This window comes from Pyxicephalus adspersus, chromosome 6 (genome assembly GCF_032062135.1).
Source record: "Pyxicephalus adspersus chromosome 6, UCB_Pads_2.0, whole genome shotgun sequence".
Taxonomy (NCBI): Eukaryota; Metazoa; Chordata; class Amphibia; order Anura; family Pyxicephalidae; genus Pyxicephalus; species Pyxicephalus adspersus.
Genome location: NC_092863.1, coordinates 91,910,398 through 91,935,391, shown reverse-complemented (window position 1 = coordinate 91,935,391; position 24,994 = coordinate 91,910,398). Strand labels below are relative to the sequence as shown.

Genomic DNA, 24,994 nt, shown 5'->3' with positions numbered 1-24,994 from the left:
ATCAAATTATCCAACTTCCTAATAACTCTCAGCATAAAGTAGGACAGCATATTGATTGTTTGTCCACAGGAGTGATATATTTAATTTCTTAAAAATGTGGTCCCTTCTACATTAGAAAAACTAAAAGAGCTTTTCGAAAAATTAGCCCCCATTAGCCACCATGTGGGTACATGTCACAATTTCGACCCCAACAGCCTTAGTTTTTTAGCATTAGAAATGGTACCACCGAATCCCAGAGGTGGTGATACGGATAATACTATGCTGTGGTTGGAGGCAAGATGGTTTTTCTTATTGAATGCGACTACACCTCCAGGCCTCAATGACCTTATCTTGTCATTCAAACCGTTTTTGGACACTTAATAAACAACACTACACATCTCTGTTCAAATATTTTAACTGAGGAGTTTATTGATAGATTTGAAAGTGAAGAACATACCATACGTTACAGTACACAAATCACAGATTACACTACAATACCTCATCCCGGTTCGGTTAAGCGAATAATATCAATCATTCAGTCCTAATCTCTCAATAATCATGATATAATTCCTTAGTCAAAAACACCATCTAACAACAATTTACCCTTCTGTATATATTCAGAGGGTTACCAAACACATCCAAACCTCCTTTTGTGGTTTTATTTCCTCCCTGAGTATCAGCCGGTACCAGGCGTGTGTTCTTTTGGTCAAACAAAGTCTCAGCAATATTAATAAGTCCCCCAATCCCCTGAAAAAGTCCCATGGGGTGAAAAACATCGGGAAGGGAACAGGATTTGCTGTTATATTTGTTATTTAATGTGCCTTGACCATTTTACAATTGTTAGAACAGTGAACCTGTAATAGTTTAGCTCCAGCACAGGAGGACTGTGTTTAGTGTTAAGGATCAATTTAAATAATAAAATTTCAGTTTTTAAGATGAAAAGTTGTGCCCTACAAAAGACTGTCTTTTTCCTCTTCCTTCTTTTATTCTTTTTCTACATTTAATCAAATGACATGGTATGCCCACCGCTATTAGGCAGTTATGTACTGAAGTTTCCCACACTTTTTTGTTATGTTATTTTTTACACGGAACTATGTTTAGAACCTGATATTGAATGTTTTGCCTTTTATATTACCTGTACTACTGTTGTATTTCATTACTCTTTGTATGTACCCATTTTCATCTAAAAATAAAATAATAGGTATAATGATAGGAGTTCTGATCCTACCCCGCTGTATCCCCACTGTAAGAATAAAGATTTGGGTGTAGATACATTTCAACTGTATCCATGTTTCATTGATTTTACTTTTTGCACCTTTACACAGCATTCTAGTTGTGGTTTGGTCAGTTTGGGAAAACACCTAAATATTTTTTGCAGAATTGCAGTATATTTATATCACTAGTAGGACTGATGATAATCACCCTTTTGTGGTAGATCACAGTGTATGAATTATGGTTCACTGCGGGTAGAACTTTGGTCTTGATGAATGTGGCCATTATCTGGATTAAAATTATTCAAGCACTGCCACTGTTTATGTCTCATTTATTCAAGCACTGCCACTGTTTATGTCTCATTTATTCAAGCACTGCCACTGTTTATGTCTCATTTATTCAAGCATATCTTATTTATCCAAGCACTGTTTCAAGCTGGGAATGGATAAAAACTTTGTCAGGTTAATGTCTGTATCACCGTAAAGGGAAAGGTCTTCACTCCCTGTTTTATGGACACAACAAGATGTGAGAGGTTCAAGATTCAATCCCCTCCTAGGCTACAGACACACATCAGATAATCATCCGAGAAGAATGGCCATGCTCATCTCAGGCGAGAATCTGACATGTGTACAACAGTTGTCTGATGTTGTTCATTTTCATGGATTCCTTGCGGCAGATCCATGAGTGATGATGGGGAATGACCTCTATACAAGACAAAAGTGCAAAGTTCTCTCATCCTAACCCTTCTCCATGAAACAGAATGCTTGCTGTGTGTACAGCGTTTGTTTGTTCATCTGTCACTGGAAACTATCATGAATAATCCTTAGAAATATTTTTCACTGGAATCAATGTCAATAACTGTCTTTGTCTCAACTGTGGTCACTGCAAGAGAAATAGATCCTGATTTATTAAAGCTCTCCAAGGCTGGAGAGGACACACTTTTATCAGTAAAGCTGGGTGATTTAGCAAACCTGGAATGGATCTGGTCCAGGAGTGAGAACATATGGTAACAAAGAGAAAATGACTTTTAAGAAATCCATCCCAGGTTTGCTGCATCACCCAGCTTCACTGTGGAAAGTGTATCCTCTCCAACCTTGGAGCACTTTAATAAATCAGGATCTATTTCTTTTGCAGTGAGCACAGTTGAGACAGAGACAGTTACAGTTAAATTGAGGTTCTAATCCCTCACCCAAACTTTCATCTACCATTTAGAAGGTAGCACGGTGGCTCAGAGGTAGCACTCTTGCCTTTGCAGTGCTACCGTGTTTCCCCGATTTTAGGACATCCCCATTAAATAAGCCACCCCCGATTTTTGAAAAAATAATTAAAATAAGACACTCACCCATGAATAAGACATCCCCCCATATCGGATCCTGTGTGTGTTTCCTTGATGCTGGCTGCAGCACGTGTCTGCTCCTGGCTGCAGTGCAGAGTGAAACTGAAAGTAACAAGCCGGCATTCTGCACCAGGAAGCAAGCTGCTGATCCCTGCCCTAACAGAGATCCCTGCCTTATTATGATCCTGGAGATCCCTACACCTTATTACCGGTAAGTGAACAGAAGGGGACAATCAATGGCATAGAGTGATCAGAAGGGGACAATCAATGGCATAGGGTGATCAGAAGGGGACAGTCATTGCATAGAGTGATCAGAAGGGGACAATCAATGGCATAGAGTGATCAGAAGGGGACAATCAATGGCATAGGGTGATCAGAAGGGGACAGTCATTGCATAGAGTGATCAGAAGGGGACAATCAATGGCATAGAGTGATCAGAAGGGGAATATGAACGGCACATGAATGATCAAAAGGGGACAATTAATGGAACATGAGTGATCATGAGTGACTTTCAACAATAAATGTGTACTGTAGTCTTCTTCATGGAAAAATAAGACATCCCCTGAAAATAAGACCTAGGGCATATTTTGGCATTTCAAAAAATATAAGAGAGTGCCTTATAATCGGGGAAACATGCAGTAAGGTTAATTGGCTTCCCCTCATAAAAACTTTAGACTACATTATTGACATATGACTATGGAAGGGACATTAGATTGTGAGCTCCTTTGAGGGACAGTTAGTGACACGACTATCGACTTTGTACAATGCTGCGTAATATGATGGCGCTATATAAATACTGTGTAATAATGTCCATGCCACTTGTTCCTCTTTTGTTGCCCCTTTTTTAGCTCATTTAAAATATGCATTATTTAACTACTTAGCCTTTTATCCAACCTCTATGGAATTGCAACTGATAGTTTATAAAACTGCTAGGAATATTAAGGGTTTTATTTATAAAGAAGTGAATCTGACATTAACTGAAACATTCCCTGGTGGAGAATCAATTACTGCTATTTAAAACACATGGACTTGGAAGATTCCTTACCAGGGAATGTTTCAGTGAATGTCAGATTATCCGCTTCATAAATAGAACCTAGAACCTTAAAACAGTAGTCAGTTGTAACCAAAAGTTTTGGATTTATACAATAATGTGCTCCAGTTTTTTTGATCTAATATATATGAGATAATCATATAATAAAACCTTACCATATGTCGAAGTAGATGGTCTGCTTGCTATTATAAGGCCTCTTTGTAACATAACAAACTAAATTCGAATTAGACAAATATATTTTGGAAAAACATTTAAAGTCCGTAGAAATCCTCTCATCTTGTTCGGGGTCTTCATCATCTTAAAGGTAATAAACACATTTTTTGTCATCATTAGAAGCAAGACACAAGCATTTTTTGTTGATATAAAATGTATCTTTATATCTATTTTTTACATTTTGGGTGCAAAAATAGAAGAAGGAAATCCCCCTATCAAAGCTTATTGCTTTCTGAGGCTCTAATACAAAAGATTTTCATCTTTGAAATAAGTATAACATCATTCCCTACAAAGGGAGGTCTGCAGCAGGGGACTGAGCGTAGGGCCAGCATGACTGGGTGTTTGGGCAGCCCCCCTCTCTTTTTCCTGTTAGATAGGTCATTCAGGGGTTAACGTGTGAGAAGGAGTTTAAGGGGTGGGATAAGCTAGAGGTCTGGTCGGAAGTAAAGGGGAGGAGGATAAAAAGGTTTAAGTAAGAGGGCATGTTGGAAGTGAGGGACAGTTTTTTTCTGGAAAGGAAAATTCCCAGCCACCCTCCCTTTGGAGCAAGGTTAAGTTTCATAAGCGGTGGGGGTTTAGGAGGGTAAATTGGGAAGGGCAACCCATTGGTAGGATGCCCATTTAAATGGTACTATGGTGGGGCCCCTGAGGTGGTGCTGGGCGGCTAGGGGCCAAGGTATGGGTAAAACAATTTTTGGTGGAACGGACTTTACCTTTTTTCCTAGACCTGCAGCTTGGTGGAGTAGACCGGAGTTGGTTGTCGGTTATAGTGCGATTGGGCACAGTGAAAATGGGGTTGTGTTATAGTTTGATTGGTTGGAAAAGGTTTATATTAATAAAAATGTAAAGTATATGTAAACAGTATACTAATGTAATATGTCTTTATATATGTTAATTTATGTTAATGAAGATAATATTTATATGTAAATATGGTTGTAATTAAGGGTTATTTATGGTTATTTATTGTTATTTAAGCTGTTTGTTAATAAACGGCTGCTTGCCAGCCAATTTAAACCCAAGGAAGGTGTCTGTGCATTTTTGGGGGGAGGAGTATTGGCGGGTAGGCAAAAGTGAAGAAAGTGCGGGAAAAGTTAAATGGTAAGTGTTGTGCGGGAAATGTTTGTAGTTATTGGTAAAACTTGGTTGGGGTTGTCTCTAAGGGGGTGGGGGCGGGAGATCCAAACTACCCTTAGTCATGCAGGACCAGCCGTCCTGCATTGTAAGATTGCCATGGGTCTGTCTGCAACCTGGAAATCAAATTGAAGAGGAGCTGTTTACATCCACCCTCCACCTAAATATGCATTTAATCTGTGCAACATGGGGTAACTTATTTTTTCATTATTATTTGTTTTTTTTTAATCCTGGAGCTCAGCTTTAGGTCAGCTGTACCGAGTATGCTAAATAGATGAATAATTAGATAAGCCTTTTTCAACTTTTCTAACATGGGGAATCCTTGAAATAACTTTTAGGTCTTCAGCGAGCCCCTTCTATAATTACTATATCCACAGATCATATTATATTAGTGTGATGGTCTTTGGGAAGAATGCTTTTTATATTCCTGGCCTTTGGGTAAACAGTCATCCTTACAGATAGCCAGAAAGATCATTGGTGTCACTTAAACGAAGATGAAAGCCAAAAAACTGCTCAAGGAACCCTTAGCAACCTCTGGAGGAACCTTAGGTATCCACTTAGGAAACCCTATTTGATAAACACTGGATTAAACAATCAATTAGATAAAAAAGTGATCACAAATAGATGAAAATTATTCCAATTTATGACCATACATATTTATAATCCATATTATAGCAGAATGTTTATCACACATTTATCTGGTAAGGTTTTTTTTGTCAGTTGGTTACCCATCAGACTGAAATGTACCTACTTTTTGTGCTACGCAGGTTCAAGCGGTAAAGGTTAGCGACACATTTGTGCATAAATTATTTGAAAAAAATTGCCTCAAAATAATTTTTTACAGGTAGTTTGTTTCATTGTTATGTACTTTACTGTAACATTGGGCTGTTTGCAACACTTCTTGCTTAAACTTTTCCAGGACTGTTGCACAGAAACAAGGTTGGGACTGTCAACTGTTGCAGGCGATAGTGGTTTTAGTCAAAATGGAACTGGGCAAATTTTAATTGGCCAATAAACATTCCAACTCCCCCATTCAGTTAGTTAGGGCATTTGAGGAAAGTTGTGTGCCCTGAGCCATTGCCATGTTTGCCCTACCCAGAAATTGGCCGTGGTTGTACAGAAGTTGATGTCTAAACCTGTAAAAGCGTCTGCATTCCTATTTTAGGAATCATTCCTTTTTTAGGTAATTAACTGTAAAAAGCTAATTGTTCAGCAAGTTTACCTCCATGAAGAAGATTAGCCTATGCTAAATCAAGACCCATTACACAGATAAAATACACACATGAAAGCCATTTTACCCGCTAAATGGTTTCTACCTCTGTCTACAAAGACTTGAGATTTACACAGCCCGGAAGGAGAGCACAGCTCTGACAGTTTTCTGACAGAAGGGACAGGTGTTGTCCTTTCCAGCAAGTGATTGAACATTGAACGGAGAAGCAGCAAACTGATAATGGTATATCCTTGCTTTATCCATCAGGACGTCTTGTGATAGCACTGAAGAAAAACTGACTGCTTCTCCGTGGCCCAGTCTGGACTTTGAATTGCAGAGAATTGTAAAAGGCTGCTAAAAGGTCAAAAGATTCTACTTACAAAAATAGAGACACATTTTACAGGAATGAGGGTGTGGGGATTAGCGCTTGCACCTACAATACTTGGGCATGACAGAGACAGGGTGCAAGGGAAATTCTCCACAATAGAGTAACATACATAAAATTAATGTACCATGCACAGCTCTTCACCCGGCTACTACTTGCTGTTCATGTACCTGTTCCAGCTGTGGGTTCATGTCCCCCTATGATAAAATGGGTCAGCTCCTGCTTTATCACAGCATGGTGCTGCGCAACACAACTTGCAGGGCTTAGTCCGTGAACTTAGACTTCACTTTAGTTCAGGTTTGCTGTCTATCTGCATGTCAACCTAATGTCTAAATCTAGAACAAGCATTCCAGGGTGACCACGCGTCTCCGCATAGATAAACAGTTAGGAAGCACTGTCACCATACGACAGGAAGTTATTTAAAAGCAGGATCACCCAAAAGAAATAACAGAACAGAAAGCCTTGAAAAAAACGAATGCAGTTACTTCAGCTAAGGAGTGATACGTGACAATATTTTACTTTTGGATTTACATATAGATTAACTCTTGCTTACTCTATGTAAACAGAAAAGAACAATTTTGTCTGGCAGCCAATCGAAAGTTGAAAAAGCAGCAGGACAGCTACTAACCAAGACGTTTTCTGGTTGAATGGTGTCAGAGTTTTGGGGGTTCTCTGAGTGTTTTAAGGATAAATAGAAGTAACCAGCAGCTTAATAGCTCTTGAGCCCCCCTACACATTGGGCTGGAGGATACACTTTCATCAGTGAAGCTGGGTGATCCAGCAAACCTGAAATGGGTCTGGTCCAGGATTCAAAACATTTGCTAGTAAATGAAATCCATTCCAGGTTGGCTGGATCACCCAGCTTCTCTGATGAAAGTGTATCCTCTGCTGCCTTGGTGAGCTTTAATAAATCAGGCCCAATGTGTTGCAAACACCTCACCCTACAAGTGGCCAATGTGTGTTAAATTGATCCTTGGAAAAGGGAACATTTGATGAAAAAATGTTTTTTTTTCTTTTGACCACTGTTCTGTACACTTTCATTTCTGGTAAAGGAAGGAGTAAACTGGAAACTGGAACTAACTTCCACAAGACGATGATGAGCAGAAAATGCAATAACTCTGTTTAGTTTGGTGCATGAACATACCAGCTTGTATTCCTCAACTGATGCCCCTAATAAACTCGCTTTATAACTCTACACAGACCATTATGAAATATATTTCAATAAAAAAATATCTCATGATTTTCAGTCTGCAAATGTTCTTCAACTTTCTAAAACTGCTCAAAAAATCTAAATGTTAACTCCTTGCGTTATGGCAACCACAAGGCGATCTGTACACGAACGGTATTTAGAATGCACCAGAAATCTAACTTCCTGCTTGTGATTGGTTGCTTTTCCCAGAAGTCTGTACTGAAATACAGGTCAGTGTTTTTAGAATGGAGAAAGATGACACAGTTGTGTTTGGAGATTGGAGGTCAGACCCAAGCACCATTCCTGGAAGAAGATTTCCCAGGATCACAACTGCAAGCGTTGTCACTGCAGGCAACACTAGACTATTTACTTTCTCTTTACCCGGAATATCTTTTATTGGCATGCTATCTTTGATGACGATATCGATTTCACGTTAATGTTACATTTTCCCAAAAGAACGTGCAACAAAAAAGTTGTTAAAATAGGCATTTTAGGTCTAAAAGTGACACAAACCCCCAAAACATTCTATATTTTCTGAAAGCAGAAAACATACAGAGCAAAAGACGGTAGTTTCAGATTTGTACGATATTTACGCAACTAGTCTAGTATTTCAGTTGTCAAAAAAGCAATATATAGGGAACATAAAAGTCCTTCTTATGTTGCCCTTAGAACTAAATTAACTTAAATCTTACAGTGCAGTTGTAGCCCCACTCCAGGGGTATTTCTACTTATTTATTTTTAATAATGTTGCCCCTAGATCTAAACAAGGATTCCAATCTTGCAGTGCAGATATAGCCCCATTGAAGGAGTATTTTATTTTTTTTCCTGTAATTTCGCCCCTAAACCTAAACAAACATTCCCAACTTGCAGTGCAGTTGTAGCCCCACTTCAGGGCCATTTTTTTCTGGGCGTTTAGCTTTAAGCACATTATTTTCATTCACTTTAATGCAGAAGGTATGTAGTACATTTTATGATCTGAAGCTTTAGAGCGCAGTAGTATGAAGTTCTGAATTTTATACATACATTAAACCATTTACATTTTTTGGCCCACAAAATTATTGTATACTATATATATATATATATATATATATATATATATATATATATATAGGTCATTACGGCATTGCTCATAATAATTACATCTTTTAGAAATAATAGTGAATGGTTGGTTTTTGATACATTCTGCTATCTTCAGTCAATCTGCAGGAGTTGCTACCGTCAGGTCATATAGGGGTTCACAGTTACAATGGGTACCTATGGTTAGAAAGCATCATCTGGTTGTTTCACAAACTGTGGCCAATCACTGTTCATTTTTTTTTACTGACAAAACGGTGAAGGTTGCATTTTTTTCTGGCCAAGTCGGAGTGAAGTTTGCACACTAATTATATATTCCTACTGCCCGTAGGATTTTTGTAGATTTGTCAGCAACTATATTGTGCCTGGCTAACTGAATATAAATAGAATGTAATATTCTGGTAGGCTCATGCACTGCACAGTTATTGGTATTGTACAAAGTATGTGACCAGCCTATTTATAAGCTATAAAACTAGTTCTTACCTTGTGTGTCGGAGGAATCTCCACTTTGCCCCAGAGAAGAGCCCACCAGCAAAAAAATTATTCCGACAGCTGAGACATACATCGTACACACAGACAGGATGAATGATGCTTCTGCTGATCTGCTGGCAGTAAGCAGTTTTCAGTAACCACAGCCAGGAAGAAAGCTTAGAGCACCAATGGGGGTGAAGCGCAAAGGAGGAAACTGCACGGAAGACACAGAGATGAGTGAGATGTGACAAATGCAAACATTATATGACCACCCAAGTTGTGTATGTATCAGACACCCACATACCGAATTTGTTGGAACATTCATGAAAAAACACTGCACATACCTGACAGCCTAATGAAGCAGTGCAATTCCCATGTACAGATCCAATTTTTAGGTCACCCACAGATATAAAACTGTTTTGGGGTATATCAAACTATTATTATTTGTATTAATAATAATAAACAGTATTTATATTTTTATCAATAGCACCAATATATTACACAGCGCTGTACATTAAATAGGGGTTGCAAATGACAGACAAATACAAAGAATGACACAAGAGGAGGAGAGGACCCTGCCCTGAAAAGCTTACAATCTAAGAGGGTTCACAGTTGCTCAGGGCCCCTACATTCTCCATGTCCCCACTTGACGGAATGGCAGAGTTTACAGGGTGCTGGAATGCTATGCATTTGGGGTCCCCACTTCATATTTGCCCAGGTCTCCATTTTGTCCAAACATTCTCTGTACAGCAGCCAAAGGAATGATTCCAGCAAGCACCAATTCCGCCTAGTCAAAAGCTGTTACAGTCTAATAACTGTTACATTTACAATAACGTAGTGCAAAGTTCTATCCAGATACAAACTTACATATATCACTTTCCCAAACCTTGGGAAATTGCACAATTTCATTTTAAACTTTTTATACCATGTATGCTTGGAGTATGCCTAAACCCCCCCCACGAAAAGTCAACAGATTTTTAGAGGGGCTGTCTTTGCACATATATTAGTTTTTCCATTTGAAGATAATCTAATGATCACACTCAACACATATGTTTCTGTACATGGAAGCATCAGGTTCTGGCTTTCTTGGCAATATTATTATTATTATTATTATTAATAATAAACAGTATTTATATAGCACCAACATATTACGCAGTACTGTACTTTAAGTGGTTGGTGGTTGCAAATGACAGACAGACAAAGGACAAAGGAAGTGAGCTGTGGATAGTAATTCTAGCAAGGGTTGCCTGAGATCTGAAAATTTTTTCAAGGGTTTCCTTTGATATTAAACAAGCCTCTGTTCAATTAGTGCAAAGCTGGGTTGGCAAGGTAAGCTTCATTTGGAAGCCCTTGAAAGACACTGCCCGATGCACCATTGTTGACCACGGCTACCAGTATTAGCAAACCACGGGTTATAAGCTGGTGGTTCAGCTGGTTAGGTCGGGATGGCCTGACAAGCACTAGCCAATGAAAAAAGTTACTGTCAATTTTACCTACCACATGTTTGCCTCCTTTTGTTTGTTAAGGCTGTGTTCAGACTGGAGATGAGGTTGTGATGCTTCACAGCCCTGAACCACGTCCATGGGTGAGTCTCTACATGTGGTAGTAGAACTTTAGAGGAATGGGGACACATGCAATAGTTAAAAGATTGCAGATAAGGGTATTTTTTGCAGAAGGGGCATCCCCTGTCCCTTCTGCAATAATGGACCTGCCTGGTTGCAGATTTTGAATGTTAGAGGAAATAGAAAATAAGTATATATGTAGATGTATATATATTTATATATATAAAATAAAGTACTAATATTAGATATATAGTGTTATTTTTTTATACTTGGTGTGGCTCACCACCTGTTACACATGAATGTGGCACAGCAGCTAACATTTGTGGTCCCCGATCTGGTTTGGTTTTATTTACTGCAGAGATCTGTCCTGCACAGCTGTTGCTGTTACATTTCCAATTAATCAGATACAAATCTCCTTCTCTCTGAAGCTAATAACTGATGTAACTATGACACTTAGTACAGTTCCAGGTACAGATCAAAAACTAAAAAAACAGTCATTTTTTTTCCCTTTGCTGTATTTTTTTTTGTTTTACTTTCTGGAATGACTCACTTTATTTCTGGTGGGTTTGAAAATAAAAGAGGAAGTAAATTACATAAAATATAGGTGAATTTCTTGCTACACCACATAATTTGAATAACTAATTTTTGTGCAGAGTTTGCAGCTGCACATGAGTCTTCTGGAATTCAGTGGTCCATTCATAAAAATGTGCAATCTAAGACCCCCCCCCCCTTGCTGTCAAATACTTAAAGTATAAACTGCAGACTAGTGTTGATGTTCAAATTTGGGTTGTCCTTATATTCGACCCGAATATGGTTGTTCGGACAGACCCTGAAAAAAAAAGTGTGTTACAGAGTAAGAGATACTTGTGGGGCATCTTCTCAAGAGTGTGTGATCTTCGTGGCACTACAGGTTAATTACCTGCGGTGCCCCGGGGATTGCACACTGAGCTAATCAATGATTGCAGCCAAGGCTGCAATAATTGAGAAGAGTGTGCGATCCCCGGGGCACTACAGGCCCTAGGAATCGTAGTGGAACTGCAGAGTTTATCTGCAGTTCAGTTCCCACGGTCACATGACCGTGGGAACCTTGCGGTCACAGCTTTGACTGCAGGCGATCCCCGGGCACTGGAGGTTGAATAGGGACAAGTTTCCCTATTCAACACAACTAGTGCCCCGTGTTCTTGGATAGAGAAACTCTATCCAAGAACACATACAACTAGTAAAGAGCTGCAAGAGCAATCTGATTGCTCCTGCAGCCCTTAACCACCTGGGCCGTTAGCCCCAACCTGGTTCGGGGTAGGAAAACTTGCTAAAAGCGTTTATCCTGTACCAGGTTCGGGGTAGCTAAAAATAGAAACAAGCATTACAGTGCAATCTGATTGTCATACAACATTGTATGACAATCACTCACTTACCTTGTCAGTGCGGGCGGGAGGTGGAGCGGGAAATTCAAATCACTTTGTATTGGATTCAATACAAATATAGCTGTATTGAGTCCAATACAAAGAAATCTTTATATAATATATATATATAATTTTATTATATATATAATATATAAGCTACTGTACAGTTACATTACATTTACATTTTTTTTTAAGATTTTTTTTGTTTTATACATTTTTTTTTTATAGTTTATTATTAAATTATTAAATTTTGGACATAATTCAGTGAGTTATGCCTAAGAATTATAGCCTACAATCTAAAATAAGTTTCCATGCAAAAAATGTAACGCTTTTTGCATGGAAGTAAGCAAAGAATTAGAACACTCGGCGTTCGCGTACGCGTCCCTTGGTGATTCCTGATGATGTCAGTGCATACGCCCGTCGACGGGGGTCGTAGCGGGAAATTCAAATATTTTGTATTGGATTCAATACAAAGTCCTGTATCCAATCCAATACAAAATAATACAAAATATATTTATGTGGTTTTGTCTATAGGTATGTGACGTTGGACTTGAAATTTACCACACTAGGGAGGTGTTTTAGAAAAATATATTACTATACAGTGTACAGAATTATTGCATTTTCAGTATTTCCTATTTATTTATGCATTCTTGTTTAAGCTGATTTTTGTATTTTTTTTTTAATTTTATTATTAAAGTAATTTTTTTTTTTTTACATGATTGTGTGTTTCAAACTTTATTATATTCAGAATATCTACTAGACCCTTGTTCGGACATATTTCTGTAAGTTACAGGTCTACAATTTAAAAAAAAAAAAAATCATGAAAAACAGTGTACCACTTTTGGTACAGAAATCTAGACATCAGTGAAACGCCCAGGAGGTTAATAGTCCTTAAAAATAACCCGAATTCTCCCACTATTGACTTCAATGGTGTTCGAATTCAGCATTCGATCACCCGAACAATATCTCACTATTTGATCGAATAGCTGTCGAATCGAATAGTAAGATATTCGACCAACACTACTCCAGACATCCTGTCTGTTGTAGTCCTTGCATTCACAAAATACTTCTTTTTTAATGTTACTGTCTCACCAACACACACAACGCTTAAGGATTCTTTTCAACATTATTCAGTAAAAAAAAATTTTTACACCTGGTAGATAATGAGTTAAAACATCACTTTCCTGAGTTCTATGAGTTCGGGGTTCAGCTCGTATATGATACTTCTGGATGCATCAAATACTGTGGTCCTATTGGGACATGCAATTTGACTGCCTTTGTTGGTCAATAAAGAATCATGGAGCAAGATTACGGTTTGCACATAATATAAACACAGATCAGGCAATCTGTTTTGAGGTATTTATCAAATACAGAGTTGTTTGTTTATAGTATTAGTAGATATAGTGGGTGCAAACCAAAGACAGCATTTTAGGAGAATGAATAATACCAACTGTAAAGCGTGGTGGAAATGTTATGTCTTGGAGATGCTCTTCTGCTTCAGGGTATAAAGAGCTCGTATTCATCAAAGCAAGTGTAAAATGTGCATCACATCAAAATTTACTTAATAAATCTAAGGCCATTTTTCCAAAAGTTAAAGTTGAAGCACAAATACATATCTGACACAATAACGGGCATAGGGTGTACAGGTTCTCCCTGTGTTTGCGTGGGTTTCCTTGAGATACTCTGGTTTCCTTCCACATTTCAAAACATGCAGTTAAGTTAACTGGCTTCCCCCCAAATTGACCTTAGACTGTGGTAATGACATATAACTCTGGTAGGGACATTAGATTGTGAGCCTCTTTAAGGGAATAATGACATGACTATGGACTTCGTAAAGTGCTGCATAATATGACAGTGATATATAAATACTGTGTAAACATAATACTGCATAATAATAATGACCTAAAGCACACCAGCAAATTCACTAAATAATGGCTCCAAAAAATGGATGAGTTAGCCAAAGCTATGATTTGAAATCCATCGAAATGTTGGGGAAGTAGGCAGTTCATAGAAGGTAACCCACAAACATTGTTACTGGAGGAATTTTACATGGATGTTACGTCAAAAATCTCCTGGATGAAGTTATGCAAAATTTATATGAAAAGTAATTGTTAAAAGGGGCAAAACCAGCTTATAGGGCCATGGGTGTATTGGAGTACCAATCAATACATTTTCTGTTATTTTTTAGCATTCTCCCACTTATTGCGTACCCAAATAAACAAACATTCCTATCTTTTACAAATTTTTATATACATAAAATTACCCTAGCGTGTTAATGCTATTATACAATATATCTATCCTTTTACACTGAGCCAGAGATTTAAACTCATAAAATTTTTTTTATTTTTCTAGACAAAAATACATTTATCAAGGTGTGATTAACAAAGAATCAGAAAACGACTTGGTTTATCTGAAAGTCCTGCTTGTATGTAGCCCTCAAGGACTGGACTCTGATAAAAGAAATGGTGTCAGTACGTCCAGCTCTAGGTTAGGCACCCACTCCCCCATTCATCTCCCTGTTCCTTAGTACATTTTTTATATTGTAGTAAATACAGATTATTTTCCACTGTTATCTGTCTGATTTCTTCAGTCTAAAGCTAGGAAATATGGTGATTTGACATGGCCATGGCCATTGCTAATTGGGCTTCTGAGGGTCAATTAAAAAATAAATGAGGAGTGATTTTTTTTTTATTGCTGAGTGAGTTGCTAAATTGCCCCTGACCTTTTTTTTATTAAAGTTTAAAGGTAGCCCCCCCCAGATATCAGGTATCAAGGGAAGCAATTATTATATAAGAGTTTCAGTTTTAAAAAATAATTGTCATGAGGTTAAAATGTGTCTGTGAGACTTTAACTTGTGGTACAGCAATTAAAGTTTATTTTGTGGTTTCACTGTGGCATTTGTATGCTGTGTATGTAGTGGGTAGAATCAAGTTCTAGCATAGCCACACCTAAAGTTTACCACAGCATGCCACACACATCCCTTGATTGTTCTTAAAGTGCCGAGGGGTGCACCAGGTCTTTCACTATACTGGAATAACACATAGGGTTCTATTCTGGCTTATTTCCTAATTGTTTTTTTTTGTTACCAGTATGTTAGCATTTTACTTTACTGGTTTATGTAAAATAATAATAAGGACTATTGGTAAATGGAAACACATTTATTATTTTATATTATATTGTATATATACAGTATGAAGATTTCATTATTTTGTGCCAGTTATTTGTCTTTGAGGGGCTTTGTTAATATTTTAGTTCTCTTCTTGCTATTAGTATGGTAACACTTGTGTGCTTGTATTAAGATGCATGTATTAAATACTTTTTTATTTTATATATAAATATGTCATCTTTTGCAATTTGTGTAATTTTATATGGGACAGATGAAATAAAAAAAATATACCTTTTGTATTTTTTTAAAACATAACATTTTTTCTACATTGAAAAAACAATTATTTTTACAAAACAAGTTTGCAAAAGAAAAACCCCCCTCCCCTCCAAAAATATGTAATTTATTATTAGTTTACTATCTTAAAATTCATGTAAAACTAAAACTGAACAATGTAACTTCTCAAAGTAAATAACATGAATCATGTAAAATACCTTTGGAAATTAACTTTTCAGAATCAAATACTTATTGTGTGGTTGTGCCTTATTGTGGCATTGATCAACATAACCTGGACCTCTATGTGTTTTAGTTTCCTGTTGGACTGAGGACCGTGCCTCCTTATGAAGACATATTGGACCTGATTTTTTAAAGCTCCACAAGGCTGGGGAGGATACACTTTCATCAGTGAACCTGAGTGATCCAGAAAACATATAAATTATTTCCTAAAAGTCATTTGCTATTTGTTAGGATTAGATCTATTCCAGGTTTGCTGGATCACCCAGGTTCACTGATGAAAATGTTTTCTCTCCAGGCCCATTGGGTTGTTTTACTAAAGGAATTTAGACTTTTTCACATAGCGAAAGTGAATTATGTCTTGGAAAGATATACTTCTCTTAGTTAAGTAAATAAGATGAAGCTCTGTTGACTTCATGCACAATGAAAAATTCTGTTTTCCTAGATTTCCTTGAATGTGATTGGGTATTCTTTGCTGAATTTTCACCACATTCACTAAGCTAGGTGATATAGCCCTTGAAAAGTGATAATTCACCTTGATTAGTGAGCAGCCTAAATGTCTTTAATAAATCAACCCAACTGCTTCTACTATGAATTCTGGGTATTGTAGTCTGGCTTCTATTGTTCATGTGTCATTGTCTGATTGACCCTCCAAGACTGCATGCTGTGGTTCAGTGTGTAAACACATTTGGTTAATACAACACATTCCTAAAGCTAATCAATATTACCACATACTGTAATTATAATATAAAATGTTTGTATTAACTTATCAACCTCATTGCTATAGGAAAGACCCAAATTGTCATTCAGGACTTTGCACCAAAAACATCAACATCAAATTCTGAATGGTGAAATGTGTTTGGTGGGGACATTGATGCCTTTACACATACTCAGAAGTACCCGGATAGACTCCTCTTAAAGTCACAAGGGAGTGAGCAGATATTTTATTTGGCACAAAGAATATTGTGGAACAAGCATTTTTTATGTTTTCATGTGACTATTGCATTTTTGATGTAGCAGGTTGCACATGTGGTTATTTTATAGATGATAGGACATGTTAGCTTGTTAGTGTATTTAGCAATTATACTACCGGTATAATTATTCTTTAGTCCTGATTAGGGCTACATTATTATTTTGATCATAACAAGGGTTTGAGATAATTGATAAGTATTCTAGTATGTACAGTATATTAATCTGGAGACCTCCCAGGGCACTTGGTTCTTCAAATGAGGAGGTGTTTGGGAAGTTGTATGAATATTTTATTATTTTTAATTTCAGTGTTCAGAAGTATTGCACCAAGCCTCCCTTTAGATGTGCAGCACTCTGCAAAGTTGTAGTAGTTAGTCATATTTAACTCAACTATTTCTTGTAATGCTGAAGATGTTTTACAACTTTCCAAGCAGCTTTAACAATTCTACGAGTGTAGGAAAATACCCCAGCATTTATATCCATATAAATCAAACTTGAATCCAGTCACCATGGAATGTAAAACCGCAGATGGAGGTTCTACACCTGGTAAAACTGACAAGGGGGTTCTACACTTGTAGGACTCACCAGGAGGTTCTACACTGATAGAACTGACAAGGAGGTTCTACACTGGTAGAACTGACAAGGAGGTTCTGCACTGGTAGAACTGACCAAGGGGGCCTACACTGGTAGGACTGTCCAGGAGGTCTAACATTGGTAAATCTGACCAAGGGGTTCTACATTGGTAGGACTAACCAGGAGGTTCCACAATGGTAGAACTGACCAGAAACTCATACATTGGTAGAAATGACCAGGATGTTCTACACTGGTAGAACAGGACAGGAGGTCCAACACTTGTAGAAATCACCAAGAGGTTCTACACCAGTAGAACTGTCCAGGAGGTCTTACACTGGTAAAACTGACCAAGGGGCTCTACATTGGTGGGACTAACAAGGAGGTTTTTTATTGGTAGAACTGACAAATATGTTCTACATTGGTAGAACTGACAAGAAGGTCATACACTGGTAGGACTGACCAGGGGTTTCTACACTGGTAGAACTGACCAGGAGGTCCTACACTGGTAGAACTGACCAGGAGGTCCTACACTGGTAGAACTGACCCGAGGGCTCTACACTGGTAGAGCTAATGAAGTGGCTAGAAAATACAAAATACCTTTAGCATTGCAAGAACAACTCCATGATCGAGCAAACTAGTACTAGATATACAATAACTTGGATAACTAAAAAACTTCACAGACATTCTTTACAAGGGTCTAGTATAGGGTGATATTTTAACAAGTAAACCAATAAAATCCAGTCGGATTGACAGGCTTGTAGTAGAGATAATCAGACAACTACAGGAACAAAAAGATCTAAGTAACCAAAAGAATAGAATCCCTAATACCCAATTGTGTTAAAAAATTATTATCTCCATAACTCTGTATCATTTTGCTCCAGAGCCTATGGGCTCATAGCCTTGTGATAACACCAGGTCAAACATTTCAATCTGGATTTCTTTATAACTGTTTTGCACTGCATATGACCTGCCAGATTATGAGTTTGTTATTGTATCTCTCTACATCACAACCTACCAGTTTTTTGCACAAACCAAACACAGCTTTGCACAAGCAACACACCAAAGGAAACCGCACTCTTCATCAAAGGACTCCGCTACGGGAAGAGGTCCCAGGAAATGAGAGCTGTTTGTTTGCTTGTGCTTTAAATTCTCTCCTTCAGATTAAACCTCATCAAAGAAGAACCTATTTACAACACAGATATCAGGGATGTATTGCTACTTCCTACGGCAGAAACATACTGCATGAAGTGTTTCTGTAAACACGTTACATGTCACATGGCATGTTTTTCACAGTTTTAAAAAGAACCTGTCATAGACCCCTAATAACACTAACATTACACTGTATGGACAGGTATTACTCTCCATACTATTATGTACCTAGGAAGCTGAATCCTGAGCAAATTCTGTAGTAAAGGTGAGGAAATAGGGAGTGAATCAGAAGCTGCATTCAAGCTCTAAGAGGGTTCTGGGGTGCATCAAAAACTAAGCTTGCATAAGAAGATAATATTTCTCTGAACAAATACATACAATGCACTTTTAGCATTCCATATTGCTTTTTACATATTTTTTGTAATATATAGTACATGCAGAAATGTGTGGTCCACCCACCCTCTAAAAAGGATCTGTTATTCTGTACTGGCAAATGGTAGAGGTAAGTACCAAGGAGCCTACCACACCAAAAGTGGTGTTGAACTGCAACCATTGTATTTGTATTCCTAAAATCTTTCATGAGATATTCTTACCTGAAAGGTTAAACTCAGGCACCTACCAAGGGGTTTCTGGGTAGATTAGTTTGTTCTTAAAGTTAGGCATGAGCTAGGGGGGATAAGATAAGATACAAGGTGGCACTTAAGTTTTAGACAGCAAGATGGGGAAGGCAGTCCTACATGATAGGAAAAGCATTATGGTCCAGCCAGTCAAGGGAGTAATACCATTAAGCAACCGGCACCAAAAAATGCATCAGTATGTATATCAATACATGTGCTGGGTATAGATGGTTACACCACCAAATAACTGCAGGCCCTTGCTGGTTCTCCCTATATTTTTCTAGTGTTGGTAAGACCATATTAGTTTTTTTTCTCAACTTAATCCCTGCTACTTCTGAGTGGCTGCATTTTGCATAAAAACATGTTATGTTCATTTATTACTGATTAAGCTACATATTGTAGTTTATGCTTACTTATATTCCAACATACTGGTTATATTTTTTTTTAGATAAAAACATCAAAATTTGGAGCACTCAGCTATTATAAAATAAAATAAATATTAAATAAAATTGTTGAGCTTAAAGCTTTTGTAAATCAATATTTAGTGCCTTTTGGTTATTTAAATACACCAATCAGTTTGTTATATCTGTTTAATAAGTTAAAAAAATATCTGTTGATTATGTCAGCTTTCATGATAACTTTCTGTGCTGACTGGTATCGATGACATTGATCCCGGAGGACTACAGAACTGCACCGTTCTGTGTTATGAACAAAAGAAGCATTAGTCCTGTCTTGTTTTTTCCTGATGCATAAGGGTTTGTCTGTGCTACTTAAAGAAGAACTATCATTAAAATAAAAAAAATTACCACTTACCTTTACTTCCACAGAGCTCTTGATCCCTCCACAGCTGGCTCGGATTTGGTCCTGTGCTATCCTGGAATCTTTCTTCGTCCTTAAAGGCTGGATCCGTTGGGTGGCGCCATCTTCTTCCTTCACTTTCTGGCTTCTGCTTACGCCACCTGATCTCACACTGCACAAGCTCGAGATCAGGTGATTCATCCTCCTGTAAATGTAAAAAAAGAGTGCCAATCTCACAGAGCATGTTTGAGATCAGCACTTTTTGTTAATTGCGGTAAAAGCCCCAATCTCGGGCATGCGCAGAAGGAGCAGCCCAAAGCCTGCTAGAATACATGACTTAGGTATCCCCGGAGGCTCTGGGATTCCAATTCAGGCTTTACTGCCTCGTCGCTAAAGACAGAAGTGAAGGGACCTTATTAAAAGTTATCTACCCTATATATATATTTATCTAAAAAGTTAAAAGGCTGGTTAAGGGTGTGGCTTTGGGAAATAAGAGAACCTGGAAATGACCTTGTCAGCAGGCTCACTATAAGACTTATAGGACAGTGCTGATGTAAAACTTCACCATGAATCTCTCTATTTGCTGTTGTTGGGTTTATTTAATATGTCATTAAACCTGTTTTGTTGTATCTGTTTGATAAAGACAAAAAGTACCTGCTGATCTCACCAGAAACCTTGTAAGCCAATAACTTCCTGTGCTCTCTGTCTGTGCTTCATTTTTATCAGATACGTTGTTCTTTGTGTTCTTGAGTGAGACAGAGGAATAGGGAGTTGGGGGTAGTGTTCCAGTGGTTCATTTCTATTCCTGTTGGGGAGATAAACCAGGGTGAGTAAGTGATGTCATACCAGTCAGTGACAGAATTACTGGGTGAACATAAATCAAAAAAAGGCCTAAAAAACTAATGCAGCCACCACATCTAAGGAATTATAAAATTTATCACTCATTATGCTTTATTTTATAGATAGCAATGACCCTGCAGTTGGTGTGTTTGGGAAAACAATTCCTGCATTAGACACAGGTGAACAAAAGTGTTTTCCTGATCCCCAAATTATCATGGTTGCCTCAAATCTTCATTCTTAATTTAAACTGGATTGTACCTTTAAACAGATCAAACCTCTCTTCCACAGAAAGATAGAATGTAAACCACAGCTGCAAAACAAATCTCTGTTTATCAGATGTTCTTTCCAAAATGTGTGGCTTTCTTAGTTTTTATTTTTTTTATATGCTTCTCTGATAATGACCTAGTTTGTAACTCTGAGTAGATTTGTTGTAGCCTAGAACAAAGAATAATTTATTTTCCTTGTAATATATATTATATATAATGCAACACTTTATAGAGAATGTTGACTCATTCACATCCATCTCTGACCTCAATGAAAGTGACGGTCTAATGCACCTACTAGAGTCACAATGGACAAAATAACTCATCACTACAAGAATAGCTGTTATAAGAGGAAACTAGAGCAACCTGGGTGAAATGCACACAAATGTAAGAAAACATATCAACCACGGGCAGACAGTGTATTTGGTGGGACAGTAAGAACTAATCTCAATAGATAAACAAATTAATCAAAGCAAAATGTCAAGCCAAAGGGTGATGTAAAGGAAGTGGGTTCACAACTAGACCTGGAGATTGCTATTGCCTGTGCAGACAGCAGAGCTAAACCACTAAAGCAGCCATTCTCAACCTTTAATATGGGAGAACCCTTAAAATAACTTTTAGGTTTTCAGTGAACCCCTGCTACATTTACACTGGGGAAAAATTTTGAACAAATTTTTGTTGACTTTAGTTTTTAGGCTTATTTACACTAAAATAGGTATGCTGATTCTGAAAGTGCAGTTAGTTTTCTTCTATCAGGTCAGGTTTTTTCTCTACCGCCTATATTAATGCGATTACTGTAGCGTGGATTTGTATAGGTTATTCATTTACACGCAAGACAGTGTGGTCAGAGGTTGTGCGCTGCTCCACATTGTGAAAAAGCAGAATTTATTTTTTCTACTTACAGATGTATTTCCTTTCTTTCAGATCATGTTAGCACGGTGGCTCAGGGGTTAGCACTCTGGCCTTTGCAGCGCTAGGTTCGAATCCCACCCAGGACACTATCTGCATGGAGTTTGCAGGTTCTCCCCGTGTCTGCGTGGGTTTCCTCCGGGTACTCCGGTTTCCTCCCACATCCCAAAAACATGCAGTTAGGTTCATTGGCTCCCCCTAAATTGACCTAGATTACATTAATGACATATGACTATAGTAGAGACATTAGATTGTGAGCTCCTTTGAGGGACAGTTAGTGACACAACTATGGACTCTGTACAGCGCTGCGTAATATGATGGCGCTATATAAATACTGTATAATAATAATAATAATGTCTGGCTCTGCTGTTTCTCGTCATAAGTGCCTAAACAACCCTGATTCATTTTGTTATATCTATAGCAGTTTCACCATTCCCAGTCAAAGGGCGAACATTAGCAAATTTGTAAAGCAAGCCTATTTGGCATATTTCAAAGGTAAACTTGGTGATCAAGATAAGTCTTGGGCCCCTCATAAGGTGTGCAAACAATGTGTTGAGGGTTTACTGATGTGGGCAAAGGGAACACGTGATAAGATGCCACTTGGTATACCTATGGTTTGGTGAGAGCCAGAAGATCATATCAGTTACTGGTTTTTTTGTATAGTAAAAACTTCAGGATATAACAAGAAAAATAAATGTAACATAGAGTATCCTAGTCTACCATCGGCTATAAACCCAGTGACTCATTCAGATGAAATCCCAGTGCCGGTTTTCGTTACAGTACCCTCTCTTGATGAACATGATAATGGTGATGAACTAGGTGACAACAATGATGAAGAGTTTAAAACTGAGGAGGACTCTGTTCGTAAGGTATTTGATCAGCATAAGTTGAGTGATTTGGCACATGATTTGGGACTATTGAAGAAGGCTTCAGAACTCCTAGCATCAAGACTGCTTGAGAAAAACTTACTTGAAAAAGAAGCGAAGGTTTCGTACATTTGAACCAGAGAAATTGCATTTCTGCAGTACTTTAGAACTGACAGTGGCTTTGTGTATTGCCATAACATACCTGGTTTAATGGAAGAATTGGAAATTCCAATCTATAGCTCAACTGAATGGCGACTATTCATTGATAGCTCAAAGCGAAGCTTAAACTGTGTCTTCCTTCACAATGGCATTACATTTGGGTCAGTCCCAATTAGCCATTCAGTTTCTCTTTGTGAGGAATATGCAGACATAAAGAGAATCACTGAGTTGTTGTAATATCACCAACATAATTGGGTCATCTGTGTTGACCTTAAAATGGTATGCTTCCTTCTTGGTCAGCAACACGAATACACCAAGTATCCCTGTTATCTGTGCATGTGGGACAGCAGAGTTTGTGAGAGGGTATGGGTGGAAAGGAATTGGCCTCCAACTTCAGCCCTAAAACCAGGTGATCCAAACATTCTACATGAGCCACTTGTTGATAGAAAGAATATTATATTCCCGTCTCTGCACATGAAACTGGGTCTGATGAATCAGTTTGTTAAAGTTTTGCCAACTGAGGGAGAATGTTTCAAGTACCTCATTTTGGCATTTCCTAGCCTGTCATTTAAAAAAATAAAGGCTGGTGTGTTTGATGGTCAACAGATTCGGCAGCGGATCAAAGATGAACATTTTATCAGGACAATGTCAGAAGTCGAAAAAAATGCTTGGTTATCATTCAAAGCCATTGTCAGGAACTTTCGTGGAAACACACAAGCAAATAATTACACAGAAATTGTCCAGAAACTCTTGGAGAGCTACAAAATGCTTGGTTGCAATATGAGCATCAAGATGCATTTTCTGCATTGCCATCTTTCTAACTTCCCGGAAAACCTTGGTGCAGTCAGTGATGAGCAAGATGAACAATTCCACCAAGATTTGTCATGGGAGGACGGTATCAGGGTAGATGGCATGTACATATGATGGCTGACTATTTGTTGGAGCATCCGGCGGGATTGTCCTAACACTGAACACTCCAACCTTAACCGCTTACCCGAATAATTTTCAAATGTTTTACAGTAAAAAAAAAAATGTCATAGAGTAACAATAAATCCTTTGTATGAACAAAAGAAATTAAATAAACAGTACATTCAAGTTATTATTTCATTATTTTTTCGTTGTATGTAAAATTTGTATATTTTTTTACAAAAATGGTGGCTACCCTGTATTGTAAAAATTGGATGTGATAGCAAAAAACTGGGGTGATTTCTGGATTCACCACCCAAAAATTAGTAAAAAACAAGTGTGAGATCTAACTCAACAAAAAATGCGTTCCCCATTGTTATTATATCCTCAGCTCACAGTACAATAGTGTGCTGGTCAGTGGGAAGAATGCCTCTTACATTAGTGGTTATTGGGAAGAATGTCACTCTTACAGATAGCCAAAAAGATCATTGGTGTCACTTAAACTGACCTGAAAATCAAACTGTTTATTGCTCAATGAATCCATAGCAGCCTTTGGAGGAACCCTATGATTCCACAGAACCCTGGTTAAGAAACTCTGAATTATTTATTATTATTATTATTATTAATAATAATAATAATAATAATAATAAACAGGATTTATTTAGCGACAACATTACGCAGCACTGTACAATAAATAGGGGTTGCAAAATGACAGACAGATACACAGGAGGAGGAGAGGACCCTACCCAGAAGAGCTTACAATCCAGGAGGTGGGGGAAGTACCACACAATAAGGGGAGATAAGAAAGATAAGAAGTGGTGGAAGTAGTGAGGGTTTAAGAGACAGAAGAAGACGGGTAGGTAAGTTTGAAAAGATGGGTTTTGAGTGCTCTAATAAATGGGCAGAAAATAGGAGCAAGCCGAATAGGACGAGGAAGACCATTCCATTCTAGTCTTGGAGCCGTGTGTGTGATGAGGTTATGCGTGAGGAAAGCACTAGAGGCTGCTAGCAAAAAAATACTACAGGAGGGATACAAGACAAATTAACCTGCACAATAAAAAAGAGCATCAGTGACCAATCTTTATTCCAGTAGACTATTGCACAGATGAGTAG

General features: G+C 37.8%; 1 protein-coding gene across 2 annotated transcripts in view; it reads right to left on the bottom strand.

Moving 5' to 3' along the window:
* IL7R (interleukin 7 receptor) overlaps nt 1-24,994 on the bottom strand; it is a 58,788-nt gene that overhangs the window by 17,908 nt on the left and 15,886 nt on the right. Inside the window, exons 4-6 of one of the 2 annotated variants that reach the window (XM_072416588.1) lie at nt 19,954-20,743; nt 9,264-9,465; nt 3,734-3,875 (exon numbers count right to left, since the gene is read on the bottom strand). In XM_072416588.1, the coding sequence (XP_072272689.1) occupies nt 3,734-3,875; nt 9,264-9,345 (224 nt within the window). In that variant the 5' untranslated portion in view covers nt 9,346-9,465; nt 19,954-20,743. Of the gene's footprint in view, nt 1-3,733; nt 3,876-9,263; nt 9,466-19,953; nt 20,744-24,994 lie in introns of those variants that run through there. The other variant, XM_072416589.1, reaches the window with a different exon arrangement.